At 36.6% G+C, this 19157-nt stretch overlaps 3 protein-coding genes across 5 annotated transcripts; all 3 read right to left on the bottom strand.

The window, feature by feature from the left end:
- Positions 1-3284: 3284 nt before the first annotated feature.
- On the bottom strand, positions 3285-4705 carry LOC112765309 (uncharacterized). Its single transcript, XM_025811218.2, has 3 exons — positions 4548-4705; positions 3962-4017; positions 3285-3611 (listed from the first exon to the last, which is right to left on the bottom strand). Exons 1-3 carry the CDS (start codon positions 4612-4614, stop codon positions 3498-3500), a joined length of 237 nt encoding a protein of 78 aa, XP_025667003.1. The 5' UTR covers positions 4615-4705; the 3' UTR covers positions 3285-3497.
- Positions 4706-8093: 3388 nt separating this feature from the next.
- Positions 8094-13297, bottom strand: LOC112764972 (importin subunit beta-1). Its single transcript, XM_025810829.3, has 3 exons — positions 12707-13297; positions 9527-11950; positions 8094-9429 (listed from the first exon to the last, which is right to left on the bottom strand). Exons 2-3 carry the CDS (start codon positions 11941-11943, stop codon positions 9231-9233), a joined length of 2616 nt encoding a protein of 871 aa, XP_025666614.1. The 5' UTR covers positions 11944-11950; positions 12707-13297; the 3' UTR covers positions 8094-9230.
- A 1068-nt stretch (positions 13298-14365) lies between these two features.
- On the bottom strand, positions 14366-18219 carry LOC112764731 (acyl-CoA-binding domain-containing protein 1). Of its 3 annotated transcripts, XR_011875621.1 has the most exons (7): positions 17384-18219; positions 16819-16924; positions 16601-16704; positions 16008-16099; positions 15766-15916; positions 15162-15259; positions 14366-14897 (listed from the first exon to the last, which is right to left on the bottom strand). XR_011875621.1 is itself a non-coding variant. In XM_025810491.3 (6 exons), the coding sequence occupies exons 1-6, from the start codon at positions 17878-17880 to the stop codon at positions 14721-14723; spliced, it is 1074 nt and encodes a 357-aa protein (XP_025666276.1). In that variant the 5' UTR covers positions 17881-18219; the 3' UTR covers positions 14366-14720. The 3 variants fall into 3 exon arrangements, 2 of the variants coding, with proteins under 2 accessions (XP_025666276.1, XP_072079577.1); XM_025810491.3 differs by lacking the exon at positions 15766-15916; XM_072223476.1 differs by lacking the exons at positions 15162-15259; positions 15766-15916.
- Positions 18220-19157: the final 938 nt, after the last annotated feature.

The raw sequence follows: 19157 nt of genomic DNA, 5'->3' as shown, positions 1-19157 counted from the left end.
GATTTGGTTATATCCCGAGTAAACGTCCATGAATGATAAGTATTGATACCCTGAGCTGGAATCTACTAAGGTATCAATATTTGGTAGAGGATATGGGTCCTTAGGGCATGCCTTGTTTAGGTCAGTGTAGTCGATGCACATCCTCCATTTTTCATTCTGTTTCTTGACCAACACCACATCTGCCAGCCAGGCCGGATATCTGACTTCTCTGATAAAGCCTACCTCAAGCAGGGCTTGTACTTTCTCTTCGACCACTTGAGCCCGTTCAGGTCCTAGCTTCCTTCTTCTTTGCTGAATGGGTCGGGACCCCGAATGAATAGCCAATCTGTGTGACATGAGTTTGGGGTCTATTCCAGGCATGTCGGAGGCTTTTCAGCCGAAGAGATCGGAATTCTCTTGTAGGAGTTGTACCAGCTTCTGCTTCAGATCTTCTCTAGGTTGGCTCCTATATTGGTATTCTTTCTGACCTCTTGCCCAATATGTACCTCTTCAGTCTTTCCTCCGGGCTGTAGTCGTAGCTCTTCCTTAACTCGGACTCCTCCGAGCTCAATGGTATTGACTTTCTTGCATTTACCTCTTAGGTTTAGGCTTTCATTGTAACACTTTCTCGCCAACTTCTGATCTCCTCTAATGGTGGTAATCCTTTCTGGTGTTGGAAACTTCATACAGAGATGAGGGGTAGAAACCACTGCTCCGAGCTAATTTAGGGTTGTTCTGCCTATCAGGGCATTGTAGGCAGAAGCTACATCAATGACAATAAAGTTAATGCTTAATGTCTTGGATTTTATTCCCTTTCCAAAAGTTGTGAGTAGGGGAATGAGACCCAACGACCTAATGGGAGTGCCCCCTAGTCTGAAGAGAGTGTCTGGGTAAGCTCTTAGCTCCTTTTCATCCAATTCCAGCTTATCGAACACTGGTTTGAACAAAATGTCAGCTGAACTCCCTTGATCCACCAGAGTTCTATGTAGATGAGCGTTAGCGAGAATTATAGTGATTACTACGGGTCGTCGTGCCCGGGAACAATACCCTATCCGTCCTCTTTGGTGAAAGAGATGGTGAGGAGGTCGGGCACTTCGCTCCCAACTTGATAGACTTCCTTCAAATGCCTTTTGCGAGATGACTTGGTCAATCCTCCTCCTACAAATTCCCTCGATATCATATGAATATGTCGTTCTGGGATTTGCGGGGGGTGGACTTCTTCGTCCATAACCTTCATCATCTCTTTTTCTTTTTCCATGATTGTCCGACCTTTCCATGAGATATCTATCTAGCCGGTCTTCTCTGACCAGCTTTTCTATCACATTTTTTAGGTCGTAGCAATCACTAGTAGAGTGCCCATACAGTTTATGGTATTCACAGTATTCATTATGACTTTCCCCTTTTTTGTTCTTGATGGGTCGTGGGGGAGGAAGTTTTTCGGTGTGACAAATTTCCCTGTATACGTCGACTTGGAAAACTCACAGGGGAGTATAAGAGTGTATCTCCTAGGCCTTTCAGCTTCGACTTCTTCTTTTTTCTTGGGCTCCTTCTCTTTTTCTTTTGATTGGTGGGGATGCCCTATCCGCCAACTTGGTTCTCGTAACCTGGCATTTTACTCCATGTTGATGTATTTCTCAACTCGTTCTTGTACATCACTTAAAGAAGTTGGATGTCTCTTTGAGATGGACTAAGAGAAAGGTCCCTCTCGAAGTCCGTTGACTAGGCCCATTATCACTGCTTCAGTGGGTAAGTGCTGGATTTTTAAGCACGCTTTATTGAACCTTTCCATGTAGTCTCTCAGGGGTTCTCTGACCTCCTGTTTCACTCCTAAGAGGCTGGGTGCATGCTTGACTTTGTCCTTCTGGATTGAGAAGCGCGCAAGAAACTTGTGCGAGAGGTCATCGAAGCTGGTCATCGACCTGGAGGGAGGCCGTCAAACCACTTCATGGCTGCCTTTGTTAGAGTTGTCAGAAAAGCCTTACAACGAGTGGCGTCCGACGCGTCAGCTAAGTACATCTGACTTTTGAAATTATTGAGGTGATGCTTCAGATTAGTCGTCCCGTCGTACAGATCCATGTCGTGACTTTTAAAGTTTCTGGGAACTTTAGCCCTCATGATATCCTCAATGAATGGATCCTCTTCTCCTAACGGGGTGTCTTCTCGATCTCTGCGGGAATCCTTATTTCGGAGGTTGCATTCCAGCCTTGAGAGCTTTTCTTCAAGCTCTCTTCGTCACTCGATCTCTCTCCTTAGGCTTCGTTCTGCTTCACGCTGTTGTTCCAACTCCTGTTCTAGTTGCTCGAGTCGACCTTGGTAACCATGTAATAATCCCATTAGGTCAATAGAGTGAGGCTGCGCATCTTTTCCGGGTCGATGAACTTCGGACGAGATCCTTTTTTAACCCTGGGTATTGGAGGGACCTTTGTCATGCTGTCCTTCCATTTCTTGTAAGGATATTATTGCCCGATCGTTGTTGACCACGTCTTGGTGTTCTTGCTTAGACTCCGATGCGGTGTGTCCATCTTTGTGCTGGTCGTCCGCCATCGTGCGTTGATCTTCCAGGTCCCCGACAACGGCGCCAATGTTCTGGGGCTTACCTAGAACCGGATGATTGGGCTTATTTGTGAAGCCCAAGTGTTCAAAGAAGGTGGTCTCTGACTTGTCCTGCGTCAGGGAGCCACCGTCTGGGTTGTGTTTGAGGAGATGGGGGGTGGTACCTGCAAGACACTCCGATACCTAAGTCAGCAAAGGGTAAAGCAGGTTTAAGTGTATTGAAACTTAGTTTTACTTGAGTGCTTCAGGGTATTTATAGGGGATGGACCAATAACCACCGCTAAAGTAGTTTCACTTCTGATGGTGGATAACTGTTCCTTTATCTTAAGGTTGTTGGGATCTCTCTTCTAGAAGTGGGTGAGAGATTTTAGAAGGCATTTACTTATTTGAATAAGTGTCACTTGCCAGCTCATGTCGAATCCGACCTCATGAAATGTCGGATGGATTAATGAAGACCAACCCTTTAAATTAGACCTTTTTGACTTATTTAAGCGTGACCATTATATTGAGTCAGAGTATGAATAATTTTCATAAATTAAAAGTTAAAAAAATTACTTATAAACCTATCCGTTGGTCCTAAATTTCATTGGTTTTCTATTTAATTTGTGAAAAGGGAGATAAACTTAGGCATGGTTTATTGCAAGTTAGTAAATAAAATGGCAAGACTTTTCTTTTTCTTTCAACTTAATTACTACCACTTCACTTAATGGTCCATAAAATATGCAACATATATGGTCTAATTACACATATAATAAGATATCAAAAACTTTATTGTCTCATAGTAAGTCACTAAATTCACACAAGTAGTAGTCCCGGTGGTCTATAATAAATATATCATATGTCTCATTATACATTAACAAAACATTTTGAAATAAGGGCTATAGGATTATTATCATAACTTTTATTATTATATATTATATGTGATCATTAGGGTTGTAATAAAAAAGAAGTATCATATTCATTATTCAAGGGCCCTTGCCAGGCTTCTTTGTGTGCTTTGGATTTGCTCCTGCTTCATCGTAATCCAACACAAATTCATGGGAAAACAGTTTCCTTAATTTCATCTTCATGCCACCATCCTTCGTAATGAAAAAGCACTTATTAATTAGTTAAAAGATCAACACTATCTAAACATCAAACATAATACAAGTTTTTCAATTTTTTATTATATAATTAGCATTATTAAAATCCAAGCATATCCTCTATCTAAACAGAATTCTAACTCAAACGTTTTATTCTTAATTATGACATTATTGAAAATAACACTTCTACACAGCTTTCGAATAATTTGGCACAAGTTATGAATGATTTTCAAAAAAGTTTACTTAGAGTGTTTTCTGTTACATTTTGTTAACGACTATAAATAAATAAAAACATTTTCCATTTAGAAATAACTCAAATAAGAGAGATAGAAGAGATAATAGAATACCTTGTAAAGTACATGATGAGTAGGATACATGTTATCCCTAAACCCTTCAACCAAACCTGAAAGAAGGAATATCTCTGAATAAAATCGATTACATAGATTAAACAATATTATATTATTGTTGATCAACTTTCTTTAAAGTGAAAAAATGAGTCTAATAACCGGTAAATTAATATAGTAAAATTCACTGTTGCGATGTGATAGAAGATATTAGAATGCGTTTATTTCTAAAAACAGGACAAGACATACACTGAGAACAGACATAAAGAATAGATATACAAAATTTAGTGTTCTTATATTCTATTTGGTGATAAAGTAGAACAAATTATGAAAATTTAATTTATTTTTTTTATTTTTTTATTAAAAAAATTTGACAAAAAAATAATAATAAAAATATAATTATAAAAAATTAACAAGAATAATAAAAAAAAATAAAAAATAAATTATATTTTTTATTAGTGTCTTTGTGTTCTTTCTGTCAGGATAAACACAAAATATATTAATTAAATATCTCTAAACACAATATTTTTATCTATGTCTCCTTCCTGTAAACAAACGCAGTCTTAGAGAATATAATGAAGTTGCTAACCTGAAGAGAATGGAATGGAGAGGAAGAGAAGAAGCAGAAGGAAAGGCTTGAGGTTGATGAGAGGCATGGCAAGTGATAAGTAAAAATGAGTTTCCAAAAGCGAAGCCTATACGTGCCTTGGCATGAATGAAAGGAAGTGCAAACCCCCCTTTTAAAGTTGGTGTTAGGAGAGGTGTTGCATTGTCATGGTGTACCCCACCAAATAGCAACATTGTTATGATGAAATGCAATAACTCTTTTTTAGGCCTTAGCCCCCATCACTCTTATAAGTCAACTTCACTATTCATTTTTGAATATGACTTTCCTTGTATATTAAATAAATAATTCTAAACAGGAAAATTGTTTGCATGTGGACAATACCTACATTTCCCTGCATGGCACAAAATCATATCATATATAATTAACCACTTATAGCTTTGTCCACCTTTTTAATTTCCCAAGTCAACTTTCGTTTTAATTCCTTGTTGATGTTCGTTTCAATACACAATTCGTTACTTTTTATTATATCAATATGTTTGGTTGGAGAATAAAAATACACAAAAAAGTATGATTGTCGTCTAAATAGATCTTCTAAATGGTTAGAGCGTTGAAACTTAGAGTTTTTCTTTTAAAAATAAAATAAGTAAAGTAATTAAATTGCTATGCTAATTCTTGACATGGGAATTGGGTAGTGAAAGCTGTTAAAACATTGTGGTGGATTTGAATTCTTTTTCCGTGGTACCAACAATAACCACTTTAGAGATGAGTGCAAAATGGTGGCTTTTGGTCCTCTTATTTCGGCTTTAGTCAATGGATGGAGACAGACATAGAGAGTGGGCTACAACAGATTAATTCAAATACATTGCGGAAATTCCCCTTAGTGCGTCTATGTGCACTACCAAAAAGAATCATGATTTTATAGGGGAACATCTTTAATAGTTTAATCCTTCATTAGAGCAATTAAATGAAACATGTTCAAGTTAATCATCACAATTAAAAATGATGGTAATAATGGCCGTAAGGGACCCTTTGCCTTTTGTATCTGTTTTTGGCAATACAAATTCATGTTGTTGGAAATGCAAGTCATGGAAGCTTTTGATTATCATATTATTTGAGATTAAGATCTTCTAAAATGAAAAAATTTATAAAGTGGTAAAGTGAAGTTAATCATTCTTAAATTAAGATAGTATAATATACATTTTATAGAAATTACAAATTTAATGACGATTAACCTTCACACTTTATTATTTTATTTACTTTCTCATTTTAGATAACCTAAATTCTATTATTTGATGCAAATATGCATTTATTATAGTTCTTATAAGAGTTGTACCTAATTTTCAACTAATAGTGCCACCCATAAATATACAACTAGGCATCTATTCTAATGAAGATATTTTTAAAATTTTTTCATAAAAATATTTGTTTAGCCACACCTTAAAAGCGTGACTTATAGAAAAAAAAAAGTAACAATTTTAAAAGAATATTATCAAATAAAATTAATGCTTTTATAACATGACAAAATTAAACTCTGTAATTCATTATTCAATGATAAAAAAAATCTTCATATAAAAGTAATTATAAAATTTCCATGAAAATATCAGCAAGATATATATAATTTACCTAATCTCATAAGTAGGTATTTCCTCACATGGCAAATGCAACTTTGATATTTGCCCTTTATGTGCATATCTTGGTTTTGTCTTCAATGGTCCAAAGGAATATTTTTTATGGCATCTTGTTTAACATAGATTTTAAAAAGTTTAGAAATTGTGATTTGGCCTTTTAACCTGCCCTCTATCTTATGCAACTTGTGCATTCTCCATAAGCCCTTATACTAATTAATCTCATGCCAATAAATGGAATATACCAAAAACCAAACTCATAGTATTCTTGAATATATTATGATTTTATTAAAGGGGTTTGATTGTCAATTCTCATGATAGAATTTGTGAGAATGAAGTGTCGGTATGTGGCCACAGATCTTAAGGTTGGCAATTTTATTCGTGTATTGTTGCATGATGAGCATTATTTTTTTACAACCATATAACATTTTTTATTTTCTTATTATCACCACCAATGCAAGTACATAATATCATATTTGTGTGTGACACTGTTCTATGAAAGCCAAAGAGGGGTAGAGAGAGAAAACTGCATTTGGTCACAACTCACTTCATAGATGCAAATATATGCTTTATGTGGAGATTCTGTTCATTTTGAATGCTCACTATGTGTGTTTTATTTTTGCATTCTTTTTTATTTTTCCACACTATATAATATTGTTAGAAAATATATGTATAGTTGTGCATAACATACAATATAGTAGTCAAAGGCTCCAAAATTCCAATTAACAAATCCACAATACATACAACACTGATTACTATAAAAAAAATAAATTAATTAATAAACAAATAAAAAGAAGAAGAAATAAGAGAGGATTGACAAAGAAGGAATTGAAGAAACAAAAATGGAGAATAGGAGTGTATCATTCACATCCAAGCCTCTGCTTTATGAGATATGATATATTGGTGGCAGTCAGATCATAAAAGCTCACTAGCACTTTCTCTGAACTAATTTAAAAGAAACAAAAGTTACTCACACATTTGATCCCTTCTCCATTAACATACAAATTATGGGTGTGGCTCTTGTAAATATAAATTATACTTTTAAGAATTAAGTAATTGATAAAAAAAACTAACATGTTCAAATTTAAATATATATAATTACATACATAATCACTTATATAATTGATTTTTTTTAGAGGAACCTAATTCATGAATTATATATATGGGAAAACCTAACTTATGATTTTCTTCTATGAAGTGACTTTATCATGACCACTTGTTACTAACACAATGTATCAGAATAAGATGGCTTTTCAGGGGTCTCATGGGACAAATATAGCCTCCTTTACTGTTCTAACATTCTTCTATCACATAATATGATCGCTTGATTAGTTACTGAACCTTTTTAGGGGATTTGGAATTCGGACAATATCACTGGGGAAGCAAACAATTTTGGTTGTGTTATATTTTGTTTGGTGTTTTGCATGTGCATTTTCTCCTAATAATCACCAGATATAATTAGGAATCGCTAATATTACTGAGTTTATACCATAGTTCTGGTATTATTGGATAAAGTATACCGATGTCACCTGAAAACTGGTTATAAAATTACACACATCATTTTTTTAGTTATACAGTTTAAGATTTACGTATTCTAGTATTTTATAATATAAAACACTTGCTTTTCTCTAAAAAAGTTACACACTTTCCTCTCTTCAAATCGTTGGTTAATCCCCTTAGTCCTCTCCCTAAAAAAAGTAAAGATGATGATCATGATGGCCAATTACAGAGGAGGGCTTTTTCGGGAGAAAAGAAAAGTATTAATAGCACATATGCACCACAAAATTGGCATGAATAATTGTCTTGGGAAAATTTGAAGAATGCTAGTGTCAGCAGTTTTATTAAATAGAGAACAAACCTAACGCTATTTCCATTAGGTGAAAGTATCCATACATATTTACTATTTATTATATTTTGCCTCTATACTGAGAGAGACTACATATGCATAATAATTAATTATAATTATTTTTCAGGTTTTACAACAGTTGATTATCCTGTTCTCACAATCAAACATCATTTGAACGATTGTAACTTGGTAACAAAAATTCTTACCCCCAAACAAAAAAATAAGATATACAGGAAATATGGCAAATTGCCAATTGCAAGAAAATCCCCAAACTTGTATGTAACAGAGAATAACGGATACACAGAGGGCTAAACCCATACCACTGTCTTCCAATAAAAGAAAAAGGAATCCACAACTCTATGGTCGTCATCAGAAAACATGACGATCTTTTAAACTAATCATAGGTATAGCCAACATATGATTACATACGCATTTCAAAAGCTAACACAAGAAATAAATTGAAAAGTTTGATGATTTCATGAATGCGGGATGAATTATGACCTAACAATACCAACTGACATTAAAAGGGCAAAAAAAATGCACAATGCGAGGAGGATGTATTCTATCCCACCCTCTAAACAATAACAAACCCCGATCATAGCAAAAACAAGTATGGAGGGAGAAAAAAATGATATGGATGACAGACAGACATACCAGGACAATTATACACAATGGGATGATGTCTCTTAAAGAGGAAAAAAAAAAAACTAGATGCAGTGTTAAAAGTCAGAAAAAGGAAGAGATTCTTTTGAAACAAGGCACTTTGGTGGTGTTGATAAAAACCAGTTCAACCCTGTGAATTCCACCATTCTAACAACCCATGGCTAGTTTATGGGAAAACCATTGTCAGGCTATAATGGGTTTATCTTCTAATAAGACCAACTTCAGACTCAGCATCAAAGGGTATCTTAATTTCTCAATCATGGATCAGTTACCGCCTCCCCTCGGCCATGCAACCAATTATGTGTCCCATGAAGACCCACACCCGCATATTTGCAAACTCATTGCTACCTTCTTCCTCTTGACCAAACTGGACTCGATGGTGCTCATGCAAAAGTCAGTGATGCATTGGTGATGATGCAAGTGTTAGTGACAACTTGAAGAGTTTCAAACTGATACCTTCTGTTGTCTGACCATGGTGACAACTTGACTCATGCAATCCCCCAAGACCGATTTTGACACCCAAATGCATGCAGGTAGTTTACGAAAAATAATATGCAACTCAGATGAACCTCAAACAGATATGGCACGATTGATAGCCAACTTGGCCCACTCAGCAGATTCTTTAATCAAATGATCTTCTGAGGTCAAACATTCATCTAAAAATTCTTTGCTTGACAAAGACTGCTGAATTAAAGAACCTGCATTGCTTCCTAGCGTATCAGCCAGATCTCCAAGGACTCCAATTGCTGTTTTCATAACCACTTCATCCCTGCATAGTGAAGGCAACGAAAGCCATTAAAACTGGTTATTGTATTAAAAAAAAAAGCAAAAACACTCAAGTAAGGTAACATTTTTCACTTTCTTACATGTCTTTTTCCATGTATATGCTATCCAAGAATTGGAGGATGTGAGGTGCATAAGGAATCAAGAGCTGGGTTTTTGATGAATTCTTGAACCCTTGGAAAATCCCAGAATATGCCTCTAATATTCCATTTCTCAAAGAATTAATGTACTCCGTCATTTCATCATCAAAACCTGATGTGTGGGCATACAACTCTGAGGCAAGCTGCAGTGTGTTCATTGCATACATCAAGTATTTATTAAAGTTTTCTCCTATTGCAAGAGCTATATCACCAATGCAAGAGAACAATGGGGGCTTCACAGAACGGTGCAAATTATCACTTGACAAATTCTTCAGAAGTTGTGTCATAATCCCATCACAGTAAGGCAGTATTTTATCTTCCAATGCCCTGCACAAGTCCCCCACCACACCAACAGTGACGGCACAAACTTGATAATCCTCAAAATTCTGAAGGTCCATCTCCAGAAACCTGTAAAATTCAGGCATGTATTTGGCAAAATCGGCGCCTATAGCATAGGCAAGGGCTCCAATGGCTAGCATGGCTTCTTCATGTGCTGTGGCGTTTCTGCAAGCAAAAACCCTGTAGAAAAGCCCCATTATCTGATCAGCATACTGCAGGAAGACATATTTGGTGGGCTCTGAAGACCCTAGCTTCTGAATAATTACTTGCAAGCAACCACAAAGTAGGCCAATCAGTTCACTCTGCTTTTCTCTTTCATCAGATGAAAGATTTTGTGCCTCAAGACATTTATGCAGCTCCATCATGATGACCGTAACTAGCTGTAACACTAACGGAGCTGTTTCATCTGTTGAACATCTTACTACTTCATTCAATGTTTCATATGCTGAAGTTCTTAATCGTGATTCTGTAGCATCCTCTCTATGAGTAACAGCTAGAAGGGATTGAACAATTTCCTGAAAAAAGGGAGTTATAGGAGATGTTGGTCCCACATCTTCATAACCCTGGGCAAGAAAATACAGAGCACCACAGGCTTTCTCAGCAACATTGGGAACATCCTTCATGCTCTGAAGGAGAACTGTAATAATCTGTTGGCAATTTCCCTCATTAATAATTGGTGTACCAACAATTGAATTGTGAAGAAATTCGAACATTCGTCCCAAGGTCCAGGCAGTGGTGTCCTTCACATGGTTACTTGGATCCTTTACTAAAGCACTAAGCATAAAAGGTAAAGCATGATTAACTAGAGGTGCTAACTTGTCTGGGGAAGGCCCCTCCAAGATAGAGCCAAACGCATACGAGGCTGCCTCCCTCTGTCTCCAATCTGGTTTTGTAATATTCTCCTCAATGAATGGCATTACCAGTGGCACAATATCATCTCCAACAGTACGAGCAACTAAACCCAGGCACGTACCACCAGCCATCGCAATATTCCAGGCACCTTCATCCAGATCCTGATCCTCTTCTTGTTTGAGTAATGTTTCCAGCAGCAGAGGAATGAGTGCAGGTAGAGCTTGCTTAATAAAATAAAAACAAGGTATATCAGAGTCCCCACTGGATTCACCTACATAGTCTTCCAAGATATCAGTCTCCTCATCACAAATTGTACTCCAAAACTCAATGGCTTGAAGAGCAACAGGTTCGTCATCACCCCTAATAGCCTTTGCTGTGATGTTATATATATCCTGGATGTAGGGAGCCAATTTCTCATAATACATGGCTGCAATTGAGACCAAACACTCGAAGGAGGCCTGTCGTATTCTCGGCTCAGGAGACATAGTTGCTTCACAGACAACTCTCATGATATAGTCACGTTCCATATCATTGCTAAAATTAGCTTGAGCAAATCCAAGAGCATTATATAATGCCCTAGTAGAGGCAAGCCTAACATCATTGTTCCCTTCAGATGCATTCATACCTTGGACTACAGCAGTAAGGATTTTATTTACCTGATCTTGATCAACAACCTGCGGAGAGACTTCCTCGCATAAGTACCCAAGAGTCTCCAAAGTGGCTTGCTTGACATGAGATGGTACTTGATGAATATTTGATAAGAGTGAACCTATCAGTTCAGGCCACTGTTTCTGAGGAAGCTCAATTCCAGCAATTTTGGCAATAACTTGAGTTGCAGTCGATCGAGCATCAGCTGCAAGAGAAGAGAGTGTTTGCAGCAAACATGACTTGACCTGGGTTTTCACCGCAGGATCCAACGACAACCATCTGTGAACCAGCTCCCGTTTCCTGTTTTCATCCTTGGCATCCAGTGCGTTTTTTAGAATCAATCCTGCCAACTTTCGGCTATCAACTGGTTTATCATCACTTGCTAACTCTCCAGAGAGTGAGACCAAGAAACCAGGAAGGTTTTGCTCCTGAAATTGCCGCAGACTTTCTTCGGCTTGCTTCCGTACAGTCCCATCAATGGATTGAGCATTCAGAAGTACCTGGGTAACTTCCATTGCCATGCTATACCTAATGGCACAAAAAAAACTTGGCTCGTAAGTTTTCAACGTGAAACAGCCAACCAAAAGAAAAGTCAAGGCAAAGGCCAACGAGTCCTTCAAAGCAAAAAATAATTGTTTATAAAATTATTGTCCAATTTCAGATCGTCTACTCCAGCAGTATTGCCAAGGGGGAAATGATGCCAGAACGATTCAGGAACAATAAATATATTGGATTTCCAAAACAGAAGTAATCCCCAAATGTATTTCGATTATAAGAAAATTCTTTGAACCGATAGATCAAAACTTCTGGGATTTTTATCGTGGTCCACATGTATTTAAAAATTTATTTTATTGATTCTACATATTGATGAAAAAGGGGGGAAAGTAATAATCAAACTGCGTACAGGATACAGAGACGTTGTGGTCCAAAAACCTAGTTGACTCAGCCAACTCGCTAATGCCCTATTATCTCAACCGAACAACCAATCCCCAAATCCAAAGTGCCACAATTTCAAAACCAAGACCCGTCACAGATTCACACACCGACAAGATAAAAAACAACAGATCGAAATTCTAATCGATACAAGAACGGATTCAAATCGATCATAATCCAATCAAACAACAACAGTCCAAACGTATCGAAGCACCGAAACAGAAACCGAAAATGGTTAATAATTGAATAAATTGTGAAAAGAAAAAAAGTCAAACCTAATCGAATATATCTATTATGCGTGAACAAAAAAATTATTGAGAAATAAAAAGGATAAATCGGATGAAAAGTTACCTGATATCGGTGAAATTTGGATGGAAAAGAGATCTGATGGGAAGAGAGGGAGGGAGAGGGGGAAGGGGGAGAGAGAGAGAGAAGAGAGAGTGACAGAGTAAGAGAGCAGTGAGCTTCAAACAACCCAAATAGCTTGCAACAGCGGTTGCAAATTACAATCGCAAAGCGATTGAATTGATAGATTCGAATTAAAAATTCATGTCATTTTTCTTATTTCTTGCATACCTTAAAAATAGCATGTTAATTCAAAATATAGAAATCTTTTTAAGAGGTGCCAGTGCACATAATAAAAAAAATAGTAAAAAAGAAATGAGAAAGTCTAGGGAGCCAATGGCGTAAGCGTACAATGTGTACAATGAAGGTTTAGAAAGTATTAGAGATATCATTATTAGTGTTACATTATCCTGTCAGGTTACGCTTTTGGGATGAGTGGTTTCAGAACATGGTATAAGAGTTCCAGATGTGGAAGGTCAAGAGTTCGAACCTTGGTGAACCCAAAATTAACTTTTTATAACATGAGATGTTTATTATCCCTGGTATCCGGATGGTTATTCTGCATAGTATAAGTGATGTTCATTTAATTCATAAACCAAAGATTTAGCCCATTGTACATATTGTACACTTAGGCCATTGACTCCCTAGCACTACTCAAAAGAAATTAGTCATTAGAAATAATTTATTTATTTAAAAATAAGATAAATAAATAAAAATGATTAGAGTACAGCGCGTAAAGGCGGTGTCTTTTGCCCGGGCGACGGGCCCGCGTTTGAATTGAATTTAATAAATTATTAGTATCATTGTTCTCTTTTATTCTTTTTTTCTATTATCATTATTGGAGGTTGGAGCAAGCCAACTTGGTATAGTTCATACTTCATAGCAAAATAGCTTTTCTTGTCTCGCAAGTCTATGATCATCAATGACAATATTCATCCATGGCCAGAATTTTCTTATCCCTTCAGCTTAGTGGACTACTCAGCACTCAACTAGATTGAGCTTTTATTAATTATTATTATTATTATTATTTAACACACACACGAGAATGATTGTGCAGGAGGGTTTGGGAATTCGGAGGGCCAATGGTTATTAAGATAAATATAACATGCCTCATTCCAAGAAACTAACAGTCCACGACTACCACTGTAGATTGGGGTTAGAGTAAACATTATACAAAATGGCTTTTTATACTGTTTTAACTAGCTGGATCAGATTCGTTTATCGTACGAATTTGATATTATACGTGATCTGTGTATATGTTCTGAAACTAAACAAATCAAATTAGTTTACTGTTTCCCGCTTCATAAAATGAAACTTTATGAACAGTCGAAATATTGAGTTATATTTTGGTAAGGTAAATATATGTCAGATGTAATAGATAGAGTGAAAAAAAAATTACTAAACCCCCCCCCCCCAAAAAAAAAATAAAAATACTTATGAAAGGATATACTTAAGGACTAAGGAGTATCCATTTTCTAGCATTTTAGAGATCTGTCAAAGAATTATAAGTCATCAAGCTCGTATGAAAGCAGTAACAGCTCTTCTTCACCATGCATGTTTCTGCATTTGGCGAAGAAGGAGAAGAAAGAAAACAGACCACCATGTAAATTTGTATCATAAATTCAGTAGAATAAGATTAAGGGAAGAAGGGGGTAGATAAAGGGATAGCATAACAATAACGAATCTTAGTTAGTACTTAGGAGTGATTCATTTCCTTGTTACTCTATACTTTTGATGAATATTATAATTCTCCATCAAATATAAGTAAATAAGGGCAAAATAAGGAGTCCTCATCAATAGAAGGGACCAATCAGGTGTTAATCAGATGAAGCAATAATAAAACACATACACTTGATTAACCATTACCTAAGCAGTATATTGGCGGGTCTAAAAGGGTGTATATATACTAAAAGGAAGAAGGAAAAGAAAAATTGAGTTAATATAGACACGTACATCCCCAAAAGGGATTTGGGTAAGGTTATAGTATATTAGCCAAAAGCACCAAGAACCAAACTAACAATCAATTTGGTTCCCCCAGTTGCTGCAAACACGACCAGTTTGACTCACAGATGTCATGCGGGGAACTGCCATCATTATCCTTTAAATTTGTGTCTGCATTATGCTTCACTAAATACTCAGCTATGGCTTCTCTATCACACATAACAGCGTAATGCAACGGAGTTTGTCCCTCATTATCCTTCCAAAAAGAAAACATACATAGCATCAACAAAAGGGAGCCAACTTGAGAGCAGTGTGGATAATTAAAAGATGCATCAGAAAAACGTCTTCAAAAGACTAAGCTAATATTTGAGATCAAACAGTAAGTAATAATGCCATATTCAAAATACAATTAAGGTTCTGTCGTGTTTTCATTCTTCAAAGTTAAGGCGATGCCAACTAAGCTTGATGGTAGCTATTATTCCTAAGAGTTAGGTTCATACATGTGTCTATGGATACCTACCTTGCAATTCACATCAGCATTCCTCTCAAGCAGCAGCTCTGTGACATTACGGTGGCCACGGTCCACGGCCCAATGTAATGGTGTCCGGCCCTCACTGTCTGCAGCCATTTCAGAAAGATCAATTCTCTAATGCCTCGTTGGCCATTCAACTTCTCTTTCTGTATATGGACTTGAAGTATAAAAAGTTTCTAACGAGATCAACAATTCAAGAAATAGATTCTACAATGCTCATTAGTAGTGTGAATGTAGCTACTTGCCTTGCCATGCAATAGTGCATTTACATAAAATAAACAGTGAATTATTAATGCTACATTATTGATCGTCAAGAAAATGTATGTAGAAGGTAGGAACAATAGCAGTGTGATTAAAGCTACTTCCCTCACTATACTCACTGCTAAGAATATAGGTTGAAAAACAGAAATGATTATTCATTATTTAGTTATGTAGCAGGGCAGAATTTTTTATTTCAGACAATTTTAATGACTTAGATGTAGTCCAACAAGATTTATTCATGTGTGACACATAAGTTACCAGTCAACTATCTATCTTCAACGGGGTCTTAAAGCCAGTTACTTAGGCTTCTTTACAAAAACATAGCACCTACCTTAGTTGTCAAACAATTTTTAGGCCATACATATGCCCATGTTAGGCTTGTCAAGCAAGTGCCACAAAAATTCAGATTGATGTTGCACTAAATCCGTGATGGTACTTCTCTATTCATGCTGATAACATGGTGTCCTTAAGGAACTTGGTCCCTTTTAAAACCAAAAAATTAAAATAAAGAAATAAATAACCATTCACAACTTACAGCACACCCTAAAAGCAAACAACTAAGAAGTAACTCACCCTTCAAATTCACTGAAATACCACTTTCAATACACTTTAGCAGATTAGCCATATCTCCTTCTCTAGCAAATCCATGAATGGCATCCATTGTCCTGTAAAGGAAGGAACCATCAAAGTCATAAAAGGTTGTCAGTTGCAGTTGAGATAATATCAACCTAGAATGGAGCTTCTTTTTTTTTAATTTAATTTACAAAAAAGAAACAGAAAAAACATATTATAAGAGGTGCGAATTGCCAAGGACCACAACAAAACCTTAACAAATAATCCTTCAATATGAACATGATTACTAAGAAGAGAAGGATAACCTTATAGCTATGAATCAGGATTAGCATCAGAACCAAATAATGAGCTTGAGAGTAAACCTTGAAGGACCAAAAACAAAAAAGAAAGACCACCAAAGTAAAAACCATAAAGAGCTACCATAGAAGATATCCCATCACCGTAATTTTGGACAGACACCAATGCGACATTCACGTAATAACATTTAACAGCATATACATAAATGCATATAGAACAAATTATAGACAAATTGCTATCTAGAGTCTAGACATTTACATTACAACTCAAAATAAATTGATTTCTAGGAATCTTACAAGTCACTGCCATATTCCTCTTCATATACATAAGTGCTAAATACTGGCCCCATCGGTCCCTTAGCCTCTGAACTAGAGCCACCACCACCGTAACTCTTGCTCCGCTGTCACACGAACAATGGGAATCAGTAAGGGTCATGACAAGGGGGGCTTCTTTTTGGTGAAACAACTAGTGATCAATCCACAACTATAGCGCAAGAAACAGCATATTAGCTCACCAAAGATGAACCATCAAGCCAAGAAGGATATAGCTCTGTCACAATATCAATGTACTTCTGCATTGCATCCTCAGGAGGCATAGCTCCCAATTTCTGCCACGCTTGCCTTCAACAATAAGAAAGTAAAACACGGTTAGCACCTAAGAGCCTAATTTTCAGACACCAAAAATAACAGCTTAAACAAGCCAACAATAACCCTGAAAAATTAATAATTCCAAGCGCCATTGAGCTCTCAATTTAAACACTTCAACATAACTAATGCCTATAGATGGAGATGGAACAAAACAGATATTTCACTGTTTTTTCTGTAGTTTTAGGCCTCAAGTCTAACGTGCAAACAAACTGCAACTACAGCCAATCCATTTATAAGTTTAACAACCTAATCATCTCCATAATCACCAATATCAATACTGACATACAGATGGAACAACACACAAGATTCCAAGTATGCATAATTACCGTACAAAAAAGTAAGCAAATGTTAAAGCTCTTCCCTTTCACTTTGTTTTTCCCTCAACTATTTATGACAAAGCAGTTGCAATCATATATTGAACGCAATGAATACCATTTGGCACGTGCTGTCATCTTCAACGCCGAAGGCTGCGGCGTGCTACAGGGACCTTCAGTGGCGATCTTGTACAGCCCATAGAGCTGTAGCTGCACGTCGCTCGACACCTTCTGCGACAACCGATCGGCGGCGGCGGCAGCCACGAACGCTGTGGCGGCGCTGAACGCCTCGTCGAGCTCGGTGGTCTCCACACCTTCCCAATCGTCATCGTCGTAGTCGTCGTCGCCGTCCAAACTCTCGTTCCTCACACTTCCCTGCTCCGCCATGACAGACTCCTCCTCAAAGCGATTGTTACTTGCTTCGGAGATGCCGCCGCCTCTGTCGGGTCCCGTGGCGGTCCGTATAGGTTTGCTGTCATCTTCTTCGGCGGAGGCGCGCGTGACGGTTAGGTTGTCGTTGTTGAAGGAGACAACAACGGAGATGAGCTTGGCAAGAAGGTAAGAAAAAATGAGACCGATGAAAATGGATTGGAGAAGGGGTTGCCAGTCTCCCATGGATGCGGATTGGAAGTTGAAAACCCTAACAGAAATATCTGATTCTAATTCCACCGAAGAGGTTTTAGGTTTTTGAGGGGGGTTATGTGAAGAACCTAAAGCTTAGAAGATAAAACCTTAAGTGAGTATTGAAGAAAGAGGTGAGAGAGCACCGAAGAAGCTATGGAGTTGACGGAAATAGAGGAAGATTGCGATGTGTAAGAGAGAGAAAGGGAAGAACTCATGCACGCGCCAACGCAGAGCGAGAGAGAGCTATCAGCTGCTTCGCGCGTAACATGTGATCTTACGGCTGCGTCGTTGCGGCTGACACGTGTATCCACCAGTTAAAGTGTTTTTGATATGGCCACCGACTATGCTTTATTGATTATAATTTTAATCTTCTAAATATTCAAACATTGCTTCTCTTAATTTGAAAGTAATCGAGTCTTGTTTGGAAACACTTACTGTACTGATGTACTTAGGCAAGAGCATTAAATTAACTCTCCATTATATATTAGTTAGTACTTAGTAGAAGATCTATATCATCATTTATTATCTCAACAATTTTATTCAAGTAACATTACTTCCAAACATTGCTGTATATAGCTTTCACGAGATGATGAACTCCAATAGTGTAAATGACCTCACATATAAAAAATCACAAGAAAATAAACAAGTAAAGGAGGTAAAGGACGATACTCGCTCTTTTTTTCTCTTTCTTTTTCCTCTCCTTTAAAAATATTTCTTTACAAAAAAAAGGGTAAACCAAAAAAATCTCAAGCACCGTTAGTCCCTTCTTCTGTCGTCCACCCTATAAAGGAAAAGTGGTCTTCCATTTTTGTCCTTTCTTAATGACTTGTGTATTTTTAAGTAGGGGTTATTTTCAAAAAAGAAAATTAAAATTTTAGTTTTAGAATATAAAATTTTAGTTTTTTTAAAGATTTTTCAAAAGTAGAAATAAAAAAGACTAAAATTTTTAGAATTAAAAATTAAAATTTTAAATTTATTCTTTAATTTTTATATTTATTTTAAATTAAATATGATATTTAAATATAATTTAATTCAATACATTTTATATTAGCCAAGAAGCAATAGTTCACATGGTTATTGGAGTCTCCATATCTTCGATAAAAAAAATACATTTTATATTAAATATAATACAAAAATTTTATTTTATTTTAATATCTTATTTTTTATTTTTTCGTCTCTGTTCCCTTTTAAACATAACCTTACTTCTGAGTTTAAAAAGAGTCACAATCACCTACCTTTAATAATGGCTTTCCCATGAGAAAATTATG

This window comes from Arachis hypogaea, chromosome 17 (assembly GCF_003086295.3).
Source record: "Arachis hypogaea cultivar Tifrunner chromosome 17, arahy.Tifrunner.gnm2.J5K5, whole genome shotgun sequence".
In the NCBI taxonomy this organism is placed as follows: domain Eukaryota; kingdom Viridiplantae; phylum Streptophyta; class Magnoliopsida; order Fabales; family Fabaceae; genus Arachis; species Arachis hypogaea.
The sequence above is the reverse complement of the archived record's forward strand: the minus strand, read 5'-3'. Positions and strand labels throughout refer to the sequence as shown.